Below are 17,420 nucleotides of genomic sequence, written 5' to 3'. Positions count from 1 at the left end.
GAGAGATTTTTGGTAACTTGAATTTGTAGAGCTACTAGAAAGTCAATGGTTCATATCAAACACCATGATACCATAGCACTGTGCTTTTGGTAAAAGTTTAGAGCATTATTAATGTATATTATTAAACACTCTGCTTCCTGCATCCAGGTTATCTCCTCCAGTACAGGTTCTTATGACCCTTTAAACACAGTTCTTACCCTATCTCTCTTCTCCCCTCAATTAAGCTGGTCACATTTTCTTCCTCATCCAGCTAAGAACGCCTGACTTAGGGCCAGTTCTGTCTGATGAGAGCTCCATCTGTCCCTGCTGAAAACCCAGACTAGCAGAGAGTGTCATCTCTCCAGCAGGTCCTAATTAGTGACAGCAGAATTGGGCCCACGAGCCTACAACCCAAACAACCTTCAAAACACCGGAATCCTGACTGGACAAACACCTCTGCACAACGTATCACTGAGCAGGCACCAGTAACGTCTTCATTGTGAGACTTGTTACTGTTTTTGGCATATCAAATATGCCACGGACAGCTTGCCAGGCTCTGCCATGCAGGCGAGATACTCCCCGTAGCTTGCCAGGCTCTCCGAGAGGGGCAGAGGAATCGAACCCGGGTCGTCAGTGTGCAAGGCAAATGCCCTACCCGCTGTGCTATCGCTGAACAGTGTGTTCATGGCAAATAATGACAATGTAACCGGAAGATGGGAACGCTGTTCCCATTGCATAGATAACGGGGAGTGGATGGTGTTATTGCGCAACAGGTGGGGGGCTTCCGTTCAAAACACTGCAAGTCGAGAGCTGAAAATTTCCAACTCTCTTCAGTTGCCTTCACATTCTCAGGTTCTTCTGCACGCCTTCCATCTTGGCTTCCATGCGAATACAAGAGCTATGGGCGCAAGTGGGTGACACAATCCCCGTGGCGCAGCATCTTCCCCCTCATTGGCTGCCGGAAGACCCAGCCCCAGAACAGCGGAAATAGGAGCAGCTGCCTGGTGCTGGGAGGCATCAGAAGCACTGCCCAGCGCCCAGCTGCTACTGCTTCCCCAGACACCCGAGACTCTGTCCCCACCTCTGCCAGCCAGGTGAGCTTCAGTATGCCCGCGTAGGCGTGCGATTCTGTTCTCCTGCCCGCCCTTCTCTCTCCCTTTGTCTCTTTCTAGGGTTCCAGCTCGCCTGTCTGTCTCTATCCGCTGCCTGGGTCTCTGCATTCATCTGTGACTCTCAGGGTTTGTCTCCAGGTAATCCCGGACAGTCTCAGCCTGGAGACTCGTGCACTGAGATGAGGCGACTCTGGTCTCAGGGTCTCTTGGGACATGAAGCACTGTGTGCTCAGACCGCGCGCTCCTACTGCGCGCGCAGAGCAGATTTCTTTACCGAGTAATTCTGCAGTCTCTGTGCGTGCTCGGCAGCATTCTGCAATTTATGCTCCCAGTCTGTCTCCTGCAAGTGGGTCCTGGGAACGTGGTTCTCCAGGAACGACAGAACCGTAGGCAGAGGCAAAACCAAAGCCCAGGTCTCAGGGCACTTAGAATCTGAATGTGCAGGTACCGACTCTGTTCTCCCTTTACAGAGAGGCATGAGGGGTTTCTGGAAGATCGCTTCTTTCCTGATTCTCGACATCCTTATGGGCCATATGGGCCTTCTTGACACTGACGATGGCAGGTAAGGCAGCTTTTCGGGCACGGCCCCAGGAGCAGACATTTTCGGTAAGAAACGTTGTGAAGAATTAACAGTGGGCCTGGTGCGGGTCATTGGCGGGAGGGGGTGGAGGGTGGGGGGAGTGTACGATTTTCTACATAAAGATGTTACTTTACAACTGACATATAGTAATGATGTACAATATTCTTTATTGCAAATTTTAGTGAGTCTCAAGAATGCCTTTTGACTGATTATAATTTTTAAGTATTTGAACCAAACTAAATTAGGCAGAGCCCACTGTTTTTCTATTCTATTCATGATGTGAGAAATGAGTTGCATGCTAAAGTTTTCCCATGTTGCAAATAAGTCTGTGGTTATTAATTCTCCTATGTGATCTGTTACTTTATTTCTTTATCTCTTTCAGATTATATTTAGTAAGTTGAAGGCTGTTTCAGGATCAACTGTACTGATTCTTGGACCCCACTACTTCTCTTCTCTGGTGATTGTAAACAATGATCCAAATGGACCCCAGACAGGTAGACCCTAGTACCTAATCTCTTTTTCCTATTACACAACATAGTCATTAGTCATTGGCTTCACAGGTACCTACATGAAAAACAATATTTTTTATGCTAACTTGCTCATAAGTAATATATTGAGATCTACCAAGCTATTACCACTTTAGAATGCCAGATCGGGAAAGGTAGATTTGGTTAAAGGGTAAGCTTCAGTCTCTTTAAGGGCATTCTCTTTCTCCAGCTGGCTTACAACCTTCTTCAGGAACTGTTGACTCCTGGGAGATTGTGCCCCAGCCTCATTGAGCACCCCTAATTGGAAGTTCACCATAATAGAGTGTAGATTCTCTCTTTCCTGTTCCTGCTCCTGTCTCCATTCTTCTTGAACTTTCTCTAGAGCAGTCATGGTACACTCGTTTTGAAATAGAATATAAAATACTAATATCTTTATAAGGATCATGTATCACCTTGAAATAACTGACCAGTCCAGTGTAACTTCAACATGACAGGATTTTTATATTATAGTAAACATGAGTTATAAAGTTTACTTGGAAAATATATAGTTTAGGTGCATAAGAGAAAAACTGGGCAATAGATCAGTTCTGACAACTATTTTTTTTTTAAATTTTTTATTGAGTCACCATGTGGAAAGTTACAAAGTTTTCAGGTTTAAATCTCAGTAATACAATGCTCGAATACCCATCCCTTCACCAGTGCTCATATTCCACCACCAAGAATCCCAGTATAGCTCCACCCCGCCCCCCCACACCCCTAACCCCCCCCACGTCCCTAGCCCCCCCCTTAGCCCCCCCCGCCTGTGTAACTAATAAATTTCACTTTACTTTCACTTTGATTGCATACAATATTTCAACAAAACTCACTATTATTGTTTGGAGAGTCTCTCCCCTAAAGTCAGACCTGCTGAAAAGGAAGCATTAGATAATTTGTGACAACTATTAAGATGTATTATAAAACAAAAATTATCTGTATAATTTTTATACAGATAGAAATATGTACCTGAGGTATTGAATGAAACTAAGAAGACCCAGTTATTGAAAGATTGAAAAAGAAAATTAATTCCTGTAATTGATGCTAAAGAATGATTATGGGACAGAAGTTATGCATTTTTAGACACAATAAAGACCATAAAAATATTTCAGTTTTAACATTGAATGTCTGAAACTGTTATCATCAGCTTGTAAATCACCATGCCTAAAAAAAAACATTTTTTTAAACGAAGAACAGCATTGTAAAAGAATTGTAAAAAAAAGAAACTGTAAAAGTAAAAAGACTTTTAATTTTAAAGTTTTTTAAAATTAAAGAGGTTATACTAATGATGATAATTATAAAATAATTTACCCAGACTAAATTATGCCTATCTTTCTAGCAAAACTGTTCCAAAAAATAATTATCTTTTTATTTAGAGAAAGGAGTCCATAATGATACAGGTATCTCAAGTCCTCTATAGTCATAATAGCTCCCTGTCCAAAGAACTTTCACTTTTTTCTATTCATAACTTCACCATTGTCACTACCATCATAAAATTATTTAACATGCTGTTACAGTATTATCATTGCTCTTGACATAGAAGTACTATTTCAAGACAAGACATATTTTCTTCCCTTTTAACAAGATTACTCCATGTTTCTCACATAAATACTCAAAGACACCATTAGAAAATAATCTTGGAAAATACAAATTACATCTATAGTTTAAAATCACAAATGTATTAACTTGTAATAAATTACCAAAACTTTCTGTAAATTGCAAAAAAAAGAATTAATTTTTATATGTTTATTTTAATTATAGTTAAATATCATCAAAAGAACTTATAATGGAAAAGTCTGGTCTATAGAAATGAGTTTACCATGTCAATGGTGGGGTTGAGGATGGGGTAGGATGTGGGAGGCAGTGGGACAATGGTGGAGGGAAGCAGACACTTTGGTGTAGGGTATAGATTCATAAAAGTATAATAAGCACCACTTTAATGGCAGTGACATAAACAGAACAAAATGTCAATGATAAAACATGAGGGAAATGTTCAATCTATAATGAATTCAAATTAAACATAATGTATGCTTTTATACATATTAATTTGGGTAGGAAGAAATGACAACAATACCATTATTATTTACAGCGAAATGGAGAAATACCTTTGTGATAGTGGATAAAAAAGGACACACAGCAGTATGTTTTGAGAACCACACTTGTGTCCATGCCCTTTGATCTGTGGTTTTATTCATTGTAATTTAGACTGGAGGAATAATAATGCAAAAGGAAAGCAAATCTCAATGTTTGAGGCTCTTCACTATAGCATTTTCAGATATAGCAGAAATGGACAATGAGCTTTTGTTTAACTATAAAGATGGTAAAAATAGTGATGTAAAATCCAATACATTAACTGAATAGAATTGTGTTTTATTCCAATGTCAGCACCCTTGGAGAAAGCACACAGCATGCTTTTCCACCAGGTACTTATGACTCTGTTCCATTTTCCCTCATTTCGGGTTTGATTATTAAATGGGTCATTTTTATAATCAATGTCACTTAGGACCATAATTAACCTTTTTACCCTCTTGAGGTTATTAGTAAAACTGAGATAGTGTGGAAAACAGATTTAGATGCAGGAAGGAAAATAATTTTTTGTTAACTACCCAAAGGAGTAGAAATCTACTTTTTGTCAGACCAACTATTAAATGGAAATGTCAAATTAATAATTTAATATGTAAATCAGAAGCTCACTGGGTAACAAAACCTAGGTGTCATCAGCATGTTTAAAGCATCAAAGTAATTGATGGCAAAAATAAATACATAAATAAAAATAAATAAATAAATAAAGCATCAAACTAGAAAGACTCAGAGAAAGTAAAGGGGAATCAAAGGTCTGACATGTAGAACATGCCCAGGATGGATACAGTATATATTTCATATGTCTGATCCCTGGAATAGCAAAAAAAATTGATTATTAGCTAACTAATTAAAAATTAGAAAATGTAGAAGGTTTGGAAAACAAAGAGGAATCAGGAGAAAACTATTAAAAATGGACTATAATCAGTAGAGAAAATTAAGAAAAGTGACCAGGAAGGTGAGAAGAAAATGAGGTGGAAATGGAATCACAAAAGGCATGATAGAGTTTGAATAAAAAGCAAGTGCTCAGATATATTAATAACACTGAACATAACAAGTAAGATGAGTTCAGAAATATAACCTCTGGATTTGGCAATGAGAAGATTGTCACTGATCTATTTGGAGTGGGTTGGAGAGAGACCAGAGTTAAGGAAGTAGAAAAAGTGGCTGTGGGCAACTTTTCTATGAAGCAGCAGAAGACAGACAAGAAGTCAGAGAGCACTCACCGAGGGTGGATACTAGACATGCTTGTCTGATTATTGGTATTTGATATTTTGGGCCACAAACATTTTGGGACCTGTTCTACAGTGGGTTGTCTCTCTGCTTGATTAATACATTGTGGTAACTTTATTTGTCATTCACTGCATTCTCCTGGAAATCTCCTGGTTATGGAGTTGGGAACAAGAAACATGTCCGTGGGCCTTGGGGAGGAAAATTACTCAGAGCATGACAGGCCTAAAGTTCAGTCAGTCTGGACCTCTCCTCTTGTATGGAACTAAGAGAGGGTCATGTAATTATAGTCTCCTTTTGTTGTTGTTGTTATAGTTATCAAAGAATGAATGAGACCTGGTTCAGGCAAAATACAAGCATTTTTTTAGGGTTGTCTTAGGATTATGTTCCCAGAGAAACAGACTCAAGAAGTCCTGGAAAAAGGAAATTGTGTTCTTCATTGACTATGGATGGGATAAAACTTATAATAAAAGGAAAAGGCAGGGTTGATATCACTTGCTTAGATCCACTACATAAACGAGTTGAAATTCTGTAACATAGATTTCATAATAGTCTTTTTCCTTTCTTTTGTTTTCTTTCTTTTTTAAAAATTGTTTTTTTTTTCTTTAGTGAGGGCCCACCAGACTCTGCACTTGGGAATCACTCCTACAGGCTCTGGGGACCATATAGGATGCCAGGGATCAAATCTGGATCAGTCATCTGCAAGGTAAATATCTTACCTTCTGTGGTATCTATTTGGCCTCAATAATAGTTTATTTTTTTTTTGTGACAAGCTTTCAAGAATTGTGATTGTTGCAGCAATACACAAATTAGGTGACAAATTGGTCAAGTCATGATTGGTTCAAGTTCCTTCTCTGGGTGGTCTGTCCTTTTTTGAGTCTGGAAGCTTAGGGTTAACTTTGTCTTGGTTCCTTCCAGGTGTGCATATGCCTGAGTATACCTGGGTATGACTTATGTGTTCCCTAATTCACAATAGCTTCCTGACTCTGCTTTAGTTATCCAGACTCCAATAACTCCATTTCATTTCTTATTTCCTGTCTGTTTGTAAAGCCCTGAACCAGTAGGACATAAATCAGTTTGCAGCTTAAATAGTGGCAGGAAAGATTTAATAAATACCTGTGGGGTAAAAAAAAGTGTTATTTCTAAAAATCTCTGGTGGAAACAAGGTTTTATTTGAAAGTAGTTCAGCATAAATAGACATGTCAAATGATAAGAAGAAAACCAAACTCCAGAAAAGATAGCTTTTAGGTTCACGGACCTGGGTGAACCTCTTGGAGACTGAAGCTCTTTGGAGTTTCTGTGGGTCACATTTTTGGAAAGGATTAATGAAAGAATGTCTGTGACGGGACTTTACAAATTATGAATAACTTTGGAAATCATATTGAATACTTTAGTTAATAACTAAAAGAGTTAACAGCTAAATGAGTTGTGTTTTTGTTTGTTTTGTTTTGTTTTAAAGAGGAACAGTAGAGATGGTACAGCAGATAGAGCACTTGCCTTGTACACTGCTGTCCCGGTTTCTATCCCCAGCACCCAGAGCTTTGCCAGGAGCGATCCTTGAGCTCAGAGCCAGGATTAAGTCCTGAGTATTGTTGGGTGTGGGACCTCCCTAAAAAAACACAAAAAAAGATGAGAGAGAGAGAGAGAGAGACAGAGAGAGACAGACAGACAGACAGACAGACTGAGACTGAATCCTGAATTTAGTAAACATGAGCTATGTGTCTCAGTGAAGAAAAAGGAGAAGAAAAGTCATGCGCAATAGTGTGAAGAAGTTGGGACTGGAGCAATAGTACAGCAGGTAGAGTGTTTGTCTTGCATGTAGCTGACCCAGGTTTGATCCATACTATCCCATTTGGTCCTTGAGCACCACCAGGAGTAATGCCTGAGTGCAGAGCCAGGAATAAGCCCTGAGCATTGCCAGGTATGACCCAAAAAGGCAAAAAAAATGTGAAGAAGTAACATCTTGGACACAGTGGAGACAAAGGCAGGGCACAAAGAAGGCAGGAGAGTAAGAAATGTGTTCTCAGAATCTTGGGACAACAAGAAATCTAGATTGCTCTAGTTCTAATGCTTCGCTTAACAGGCTAGAAGACAGAAGTCCAGAGGTCAAAAGTAGAATCCCATGACTAATAGTAGCAAGAGTCACAAAAGAGATTTCCCTAAGATCAAACTGTATTTGTTTAGGCTGACAGTCACATTCAGCAAGATTCAACAGAAACTGGATTTTTTTTTACCTTCTGGTCTGAAATCATGGGAATATTTTGTTTGTTTGCTTGCTTGTTTGTTTTGGGACCACATCTGGGGGTACTCAGGACTTACTCCTGACTGTGAATCCATACTATCCCATATGGTCCTCCGAGCACCACTATAGCCTGTGAGCCCCACTAGGAATCACTCCTGATGGGGCTCACAGGCTATATGAGGTACTGGGGATCAAATCTGCTTCAGCCACATGCAAGACATGTGCCCTACTCACTGTACTATTGCTCTAGCCTGAAATCAAATGGTTTTAAGTTCTAACACTTGGCATCCATACAAATTGATGCTATCCTTTCTGCAGAGGATGGCATGTAGAAAGAGAAGATAACTATTTTCAAGGCTCTGACACACTAGGCAATTTTCCTGACTGATAGCAAAGGTAACAGCCTTGCAGACACCTCAAGTCTGTAGGCACCCTTCACCATCTTATGAAACAGAGATACTGCTAATTTCCCAGTAATTCAGAATATATCCATCAGTTTGCAAACTCCTCTGAGTTGCCTTGACAGTCCTTTGAAGTTACCATAGTCCTGCAGAGGATAAAGCCAGTCCTGGGGAAAGTGAGAAGAAAAGATAGGAAGTGTAGTGCTGGGGATTCTGGACGCCCTGGGCCCAGTTCAAAGATCTCCTTGCTATTTTGACGTAATAAATGCTGCTGCATAAGATAGAGCAGAACCTGTAGCCCTGACCAATAATTTAAGGATAGCAAAGGATGTGCTTCCATGGTCTTTGACTCCTTCCTTGAGTTCCCGTGCAGTCTCACCTTCACGAAGGCTTTGAGAGCTCGCTTGTTTCAGCCTAGGAGGAATTTGCCCAGAGTTTGATGACTTTTTTCCTGTCATTTCTAATCTCTTCTATTTCTTATACATCCTATCTCTTCTGAAGCTACACAACCATGCTGGCTCCATGATCCTGAACATCTCTTCTGTCAACTTGGTATCTGTGACTGCTAACAATATATTCTCTTGTGGGCTTTCTGGCTTCCAAAATTAATCATCTCTAATTTGTTTTTCCTGCTTCATAATAAAGGGATTGGAAGAAAACAGACCTATCCTTAAGGCTCAAAGCAACAAGCACATGTTGGTATGCTGGTAAATGAGGTCATCTACATGAGCCCATTAGAGTCTTCTCTAGAACCAGTTGTTCTGGGCATAGAAGCTAGATGACAGAGCAATACAAAGCTTCAGAGAGTGGTCATTTAAATCTTCACAGGATACATTGTTAACACATAAGTCCTACTAAGGGCAGAGTTCCAGATTATACCAACATTTATTTCTAAAGCTCCTTCAACAGGGATGGATGGAGGGAGGGAGGGGAGGAGGCTTCTTTTCCCCAGTAGTCCTGCTCCTAAACTAAACAGAGATGAGAAAAGGCTGACTCTAAAGAGATACAAGCACAGAAATGATCTGTCCTATAGAGCAGAGTTTCTAACAGCAACAGTAATGCATGACTTTAAGAAACACATTTAGCCTGACGGGAGGGGTTCCCTCTTGCCTGTTCACTTCTTATATCCTTCCTTTTCCCTTCTCCCTCTTCCATACTCCTATTCTACACTAATCTCTGAAAGGCAACTTCTGAATCTTATCTTCATGGAGTTTAGAAAGGAATTTTTCTTGCTGCCAAACTTGCCCTTTGGTTACGGTATCCTCCATCAGTCTGGGAGGATTGGAGTTCAAGATAAGTGACCTCAATAGGTATCCTGATCCCTGGGATCAGGATTCTGAGTGAACAGACACAATCTCAAGGGGACATTTTCAGCTCACTAAATTTTTCTTTCTAGAGAAATTATGCACAGGACTATGATGTTTGTCTTTTGCAAATTCATTTATTCTACTGATATTAAGTTCCACTACAAAAAGGTAAATCCTGTTTCTTTGATAAGTTGTGTATAGCCCGGCAGCAAAGATAATTGTGTTTGTGCTAGACACCCACTAGCTGCAGTTCTGATGCCACAGAAATATCCTCTTTTATCAATATTCTCAAGTTCATGTTCATATGGTCATTGGAGACCATATCAGTGGCAGTAGGCTTGTAGGAGACTTCTGGAAGAAAAGAGGAGTAAACTGTGGTCCTTCCCTTGGTTGATGTTGAAAGACATTGGATACTGGGACTGTTCTGGTCAACTTCATAATGAAAATCATGACAATGGGAATGGTGTGTGAAAGCTGATCCCTGAGGACTTGGACAGAAGAAAAAATGTGTATAATGGGCTGCTGGAAACAGGAAAATCCCAACCTGACAGCATATGTGTACAGTGAAGGAAGTAAAGGAAGGTGTGTGTGAGTCTAACTCAGCTGCTGTAAGACCCCTTAACGGGGAAGCTCAGAGCCAAATCTCTTTTACACTCTGGAACAAGATATGAGTGGCTCACTATTCCCAAGAACTGTGAGTTATAGCCAAGGCAGCCCACTCCCCAAGAGGAAGGAGCAGAGAGGCCTCTGCAAAACATTAGTCATGCTTAATCTTTAGGTTGAGAAAAACATCCATAGTGACTCACTTTTAAATGAGGTTTGCTAATGAGAATGCATCAGAATCATTAATTATTTTGTAGAAGAAAATATGGTGAGAATTGCAAGTTCTAAATCCTAAAATATAGTTCATGTTGTAATACGTACATAGATAATCCCAAACACTAACGTCAATCAACCTTTTAGGCTCATTTCCTGCCTCATTTATTTTTTCCCTAATACTCATTATATTTAAGGTCTATGTGATGTACATAATTTGGTTGTCCCTCCCTTGGCTGTAGGGTGGTGAGTGTCAAAGATTTTTGCTACCACAAATTCTTAGAGATCCCAATAACAGTCTATGTTAAACATTATTACTACTGTAAAGATGCTATTTGCAAACATAATTCATACGATGGTGTCAGACTTCAACATGACCTTTGGAAGAGACACAGTTCAATCAATAGTAATTCCTAGCCCAAAGCAGTACATGAGTAAACAATGCAGAACACTGACAAGGGATTTAGGGAAACACTGTTTTTCTATTTCTTATTGACTTTTTAGAATTTACTTCTTAAAGTGGAATGTGTGTTCCAACACCAATGTATTGAACAAGGTCATATGCTTTACTTTAGCCAAGTGAATGTGAAAGATACAACTTAAGTTAAAGGTTTTAATTATATTTGACTATTTGATTATTTCCCTGACTCTTACAGCTTCCACCCTATGCCTATAGGATTCTTATCCCAAGTAGTTATATCAGTATTCATTCAGCACGGGTACTGAATACAAGTCAAAATTTTAGCCTACCCAAGCAAGTCCAGCTGTTATCAGCAAAACTTCAACTTATCCATAGATGCATCAGTAAGAAAGATCAACATTGTAAACCATAGTGATATTTGCACAGCATCTCTATAATAACTGACTACTAGAGGGGTTATGATTGTTATTATTATTTGGGGATTTTTTTATGGTGCTGGGAATTAAATGAAAACCTCACATGCATAAAGTAAGTGCTCTATCAGTGAGTCAAATCCAGGTCCATGGTTATTATTGTTTGCCCTCAGTTTACCTTTCTAGAGAAAGCCTTAAGAGACTACAGACTATGAAGAAACCACATAGATTCAGAGAATGTCATATTCTTCACATTTAAAAAACTCACATCAAAAATTTGTTGCCCAAGCCACAGGGCTTATTTTGCTGAGGTCTGTAGTCAGCATGTCTTTTTCTTAAGTTTATTTTTATTTTATTTTTTGCTCAAGACAGTTCTAGTTCATACCTGTGTCTCCTGTGTAGTTATTAATATCTCCTACTACTCTCTCAAAAGTCTTGATTTGACCAATACATTATACAGTAGGTTATATTATTACCCTACTAATACTTAAACCATATTAACCAGTAACAAGCTGGGTCTCATTCCCCTGCCCTGAAATAGCCTCCAATGCTCTTTGGGAAGGACGAGTAGAGAGAGGCTTCTAAAATCTCAGGGCTAGGACAAATGGAGACATTACTGAGACCGCTCGAGAAACTCCACGATCAACAGCATGATAATGATGATGATGATGATGATGATGATGATGATGATGATGATGATTGCCCTACTTACTGGCTAATGTTCATGAAAGTTAGTTTAGAAGAACTTTTTTCATAAATAAGTGCAAAACCAACTGAAACTAGACTAAATTAAAAGGGAATCAATCCTTTAACCAGTCATCTGTTTTAGGGCACTCGGGTTGTTTCCAGATTTTGGCTATTGTGAACAATGCTGCAATGAATATAAAGGTACAGATGTCATTTCTACTGTGCTTTTTTGCATCCTCGGGATATATTCCCAGAAGTGGTATTGCGGGGTCATATGGAAGTTCAATTTCTAGTTTTTGAAGGACTGTCCATATTGTTTTCCAGAAAGGCTGGACCAGTCAGCATTCCCACCAACAGTGAAAGAGCATCCCTTTTTCTTCACATCCATGCCAGCACTGGTTGCTTTTGTTCTTTTGAATGTGTGCCAGTATCTGTGGTGTGAGATGATATCTCATTTTTGTTTTGATTTGCATCTCCCTGATGACTAACAATGTGGAGCATTTTTTCATGTGCCTTTTGGCCATTTGTATTTTTTTGAGGAAACTTCTGTTCATTTCTTCTCCCCATTTTTTGATGGGGTTGGAGGTTTTTTCTTATAAAATTCCACTAGTGTCTTGCATATCCTGATATTAATCCCTTATCAGATGGTTGGTTAAAGAAACTTTGGTACATCTACACAGTGGAATACTATGCAGCTGTTAGGAGAGATGAAGTAATGAAATTTGCTTATAAATGGATAGACACAGAGAGTATCATGCTAAGTGAAATGAGTCAGAAAGAGAGAAACAGACATAGAAAAACTGCACTTATTTATGGAGTATAGAATAACATCACATGAGGCTGACACCCAAGGACAGTAGATACAAGGGCCAGGAGGATTGCCCCATAGCTGGAAGACTGCTTCACGAGTGGAGGGAAGAAGGAAGATGGAATAGAGAAGGGACCACTAAGAAAATGATGGCTGGAGGAACCAGTTGGGATGCGAGATGCATGCCGAAATTAGATAATGTAACAAACATGATGACCTCTCAGTGTCTGTGTTGCAACCATAGTGCCCAAAAGTAGAGAGAGAATATGGAGAATGTTGTCTGCCATGGAGGCAGGGGAAGGGTGGGAAGGGGGGGGTATACCGGGGATATTGGTGGTGGGGAATGTGCACTGGTGGAAGGATGGGTGTTTGATCATTGTGAGATTGTAACCAAACATGAAAGCTTGTAACTATCTCACGGTGATTCACTAAAATAAAAAAAGGGGGGAATCAAATCATTAACTAAAGGCCTAATCCAAATGTCACTTTCCTCAAAGGCTGACTCTACTTTCTTTCTTTTTTTCTTAAGATTTTATTATTGAATCACTGTGAGACAGATCTTTACAAAGTTGTTCATAATTTGGTTTCGGTCATATAGTATTCCAACACCCACCCCCTCCACCAGTGTACAGTTCCCAGTATCACTGGCCCTAGTTTCCCTCCCATCACCTCCACCCTCCCACTGCCTGCCTCTGTGGCAGGTGTTTTTTTCTCTCTTTCACTTTCTCTCTCCTCTCTCTCTTTTTCCTTTTGGGCTTTGTGGTCTGCAGTACAGATACTGAAAGGTTATCTGGTATATCCCTTTACCTACTTTAATACTCAGTGCTTGTCCAGCATGATCATTTCTAGCTATTATTGTCATCCTTTATTTTTTAATTTTGTCATCTGGACTTTATTGATCTAATAAAATTACATTAAGAATTGAAATGAATTATACATTATTGTGCTCATGTTTCCCCCATACAAAGTTTGATAACCCATCCCTTCACCAGTGCCCATTCTCTACCACCAGTAAACCCAGCATCTCTCCCACCCTCCCCAGTCCCGTCTCCTCCCCACCCCACACTGCCACTATGGCAGGGTATTCCCTTTTGTTCTCTCTCTCTCTGATTAGGTGTTGTGGTTTGCAATAAAGGTGTTGAGTGGCCATTGTGTTCAGTCTCTAGTCTACATTCAGCATGCATCACCCTTCCCCCGCATGACCTCCGGCCACATTTTACTTGGTGTTCCCTTCTCTGAGTTGCCCAGAATGAGAGACCAGCCTCCAAGCCATGGAGTCAACCTCCTGGTACTTATTTCTACTATTCTTGGGTGTTAGTCTCCTTGTCTATTATTCTATATTCCACAGATGAGTGCAATCTTTCTATGTCTGTCTCTCTCTGACTCATTTCACTTAGCATGATACTTTCCATGCTGATCTACTTATATGCAAACTTCATGACCTCATTTTTTCTAACAGCTGCATAGTATTCCATTGTATAGATGTACCAAAGTTTCTTCAACCAGTCATCTGTTCTAGGGCACAAGGCTGACTCTACTTTCCTGTGACAAAACTCCCTCTTTCTGGAAGGGAGGAAAGAATGTCTCTAAATCCCCTAAGAAGAGTAGGAGACATTTCCCAGATGTTCCCAGCAAAATATCTTTATGCCTTTTGGCCCAAATTTGCTAACCTAGACGTTTCTTCACCAAAATCTCGGACAAAAGCATAGACACATTGCTCCTGAATCATGTGATGCCGAGGGTGGAGTCAGCATCAGCCAAAGTGTCTGGGCCCAGCATTAAGTCAAGTTTGCAAATTAAAAAAAAACACATTCGTGCTGAGAGGGCACTTACTCTGCACCTACCACCTACAGCTAGAGATTTGCCAAAGCATCAAATATGAGTTGAGTCCTAATTGTTATACAGATTTTTGTAACACATGAATAGCTTTCTTTGTCTCATTCTCAACTGAAATTAGTGACAATAATGCCTCCTCATTAACTTCTGAGAGAATTAAAAACTACAAAGTATTTAAATAATCTACTGTTGACCTAAGTATACACTTAATTAATGCCCTTTCTTTGTCTCTTAATTCCTGTAGCGAGAACAAACTTAGAAGAAAGAACTATAATAACCTAAGTCACTGATCTTTACCAAAGCTAAGATACCATTATCAGTAATTATGAGACAACACTTGACTTACGATGCCTGCTCCCTGCTAGAAACTGACAGTTTTGTAGTGTTGCTTTTCATTTTCTAGGCTTGGTTGCCTCCTCTATCAGATTCTCTCCTAAGTTTGTTGGTTAGTAATGCCACTATCTTCTTTAATATTGGTTTCTTTCCCACACTTTAATTTTTACTTAAGCCTAATCCCAAACTTTATAAGTAAAATTACACATTCTATCCTAAGTCTCCAGATAAGCACACTCTATACTATGAGTATAAGAACTTTTCTTACTTATCTTTTACTTTGATTTAAAAAATTAGTGAGTCAAGGAGGTACCCAGGTTTTCAGTGTAAATCTCTTCCTCAACAGGATTTTTGTACCTTAGAAATTTTTGCCTGATTCCAACTTGCTGCCTAGCAATAAGACTTCTTTATTGATAAGAGTATCACTCTCTTTCACATCCATCAGAATAGCATCTTTCTTCCCTTACAGTGGAAACTTTGGATGTTGGAGTTTAGATCTCTGTATGAATGTGAATTTAAACCAGTTTTTGGTGTAAATTTGTCATGATCATGGGAGAAAGTTTCCTCTATTTGATCAAGTTTGCCCCGTACTCTTGTTCCTGTTTATTTTTTAACTTTCAGTTTTTTTTTATCACTGGGTATATTAAATATGGATTTATTCTAAATGGTGTCTATTATGCTGAGATATCTTCCTTCTGTCTTCATTTCCTTGAGTTTTTTTAAATTATAAATGGATACTGAATCTTGTCAAATACTCTCCCTGCATCTATAGCTACTGCCGTTCATTTTATCTTTGAATAATTTCTGAATATATTTTGTTGCTCCTTTATTTGGTGCACATACATAATACATTTGTTTTTATATATGCCAGTATAAAATGTTTCTGTTGTATGTTATATTAAAAACTGAATCACTTTATAATATTCACCTCTATATATCACTATCTTTTTTAGTTGGAGATTTATGTTTTATGACACACTTAGGCATACATTTTTTTTCTTTGTTCTTAGCAGCACTCAGGGTTTACTCCTGACTCTGTCTGTATTCAGGTACTACTTATGGTGTGACTCAGGGAACTCATATGTAGTGCCAGGGAATAAATCTGGATCAGTATGTAAGGAAAAGCACCTCATACCCTGTACTATCTCTCTGATCCTATACCTGCCTTTTTAAAGTTGCCATTACTTATATAATGTCTTCTGTATGTAATATTTTTAAGTTTTTGAGCCTGTATTTATTTTGAAAGTTGAGATAGATTTTTCTATAAATTGCAAAACAATAGGATTTGTTTTGTCATGCAATACTTGAGCTAGCAGTGGTGTAATCAGGGTTCACATGATACTGGAAGCAAACTCAGGTCCTTGAACATGTCCAGCATATACTTTACCACTTAGGTGACATCCCCTGTTTGAATTTTTTTATTATTATTCTGTCCCACTATGCCTTTCAATTATTGAATTTATACCTTTGTTGGGGAACAGTTTTCCCCAACATATCATTAACATTTATGCTAATTATTAAAATTCAAGTATTTATTGCCATTTTATTATTTTGATCTTTATCATTGTTCTTTTTCACGTAGTTCTTCTCTTTTATATCATTCTTATTATTTGAGTCTTCTCCCATTTTTGTGGTTTATTGTAAATACCTTTTTAAAAAAGTTTGTCCTGAGATTTGCATAGAGTTATATACTTTGGTCTACTAAACATTATATTCATATTAAAGGCCCAATTTTTCTCTTTTCCCTACCACCCAATGCCTACATTGTATAAGTTTAATATCTTACTATTTCTAGGTGAAATTGCTTTGGTTCATATTTTTGCAGGGCTAATTTGGTGGTGATAAATTGTTTTAATTTATCTGTAAAACTGTTTATCCTTCTTTCTTCCCTAAATGATAATCTGAAAGGATAGAGCATTCTCATTTGAAAATATGTATCCTTCCTTCCTTCTATTGCAGTTCTATAGTATGTACCTCCCCAATGATCTTGGGTTATTAGTTATCCCTCAACTGTAGTCTTGTCCTGATTTCTAGGTTCTGCCACCCACATCCTTCAGATGGGTGGAGGTAGGAGGAGCTGCATGTTGGGACTTGAGTCTGAATCAGTGATACAGAGATGATTCTCAAAGCATGTTATTGTCCTAATTTTGTTAAGGTGCTCAAGGATTTTACTAGGATAAGGGCAGCCTAGGTAAACACAGTCAGCTCCAAGTATAGATAGCACAGGTACTCTAATAACCCAAGACCAGACACATGGAGGTGACCTGCTTATGAGGAGGACACAAGTGGGTTTCATTTACTTTCCAACCATCATCTCTATAACTACACTATGCCAGATTTTTTTTTGGTTTTAGGGTCACACCCAGTGATGCACAGGGGTTACTCTTGGCTCTGTACTCAGGAATTACCCCCGGTGGTGCTCAGGGGACCATATGGGATGCTGGGAATCGAACCCGGGTCAGTCACACGCAAGATAAATGCCCTACCCGCTGTGCTATTGCTCCAGCCCTTACACTAGGCTTTTAAAGCAACTTTTAATTATTTTACAAAGGCACCACAATTAACAAGTTTGTTCATAACAAAGTTTTAGGCACATGATGTTCCAACATCAATCCCACTACCAGTGTCAGCTCCCCTCCTCCAATACCCCAGATT

At 39.0% G+C, this 17,420-nt stretch overlaps 1 protein-coding gene across 3 annotated transcripts in view; it reads left to right on the top strand.

Annotated features, from left to right (window-relative positions):
* The first annotated feature begins 978 nt into the window (after window positions 1-978).
* The window catches only part of LOC101554146 (vitamin D 25-hydroxylase), a 107,243-nt gene continuing 90,801 nt past the window's right edge, over window positions 979-17,420 (top strand). Inside the window, exons 1-4 of one of the 3 annotated variants that reach the window (XM_055143409.1) lie at window positions 979-1,073; window positions 1,562-1,653; window positions 2,054-2,165; window positions 6,111-6,207. In XM_055143409.1, the coding sequence (XP_054999384.1) occupies window positions 6,172-6,207 (36 nt within the window). In that variant the 5' untranslated portion in view covers window positions 979-1,073; window positions 1,562-1,653; window positions 2,054-2,165; window positions 6,111-6,171. Of the gene's footprint in view, window positions 1,074-1,561; window positions 1,654-2,053; window positions 2,166-6,110; window positions 6,208-17,420 lie in introns of those variants that run through there. The other 2 variants (XM_055143412.1, XM_055143411.1) reach the window with 2 other exon arrangements.

The sequence above is a fragment of the Sorex araneus genome, chromosome 6, assembly GCF_027595985.1.
Source record: "Sorex araneus isolate mSorAra2 chromosome 6, mSorAra2.pri, whole genome shotgun sequence".
Lineage (NCBI taxonomy): Eukaryota > Metazoa > Chordata > Mammalia > Eulipotyphla > Soricidae > Sorex > Sorex araneus.
This window is presented reverse-complemented; position numbering and strand designations above follow the sequence as displayed.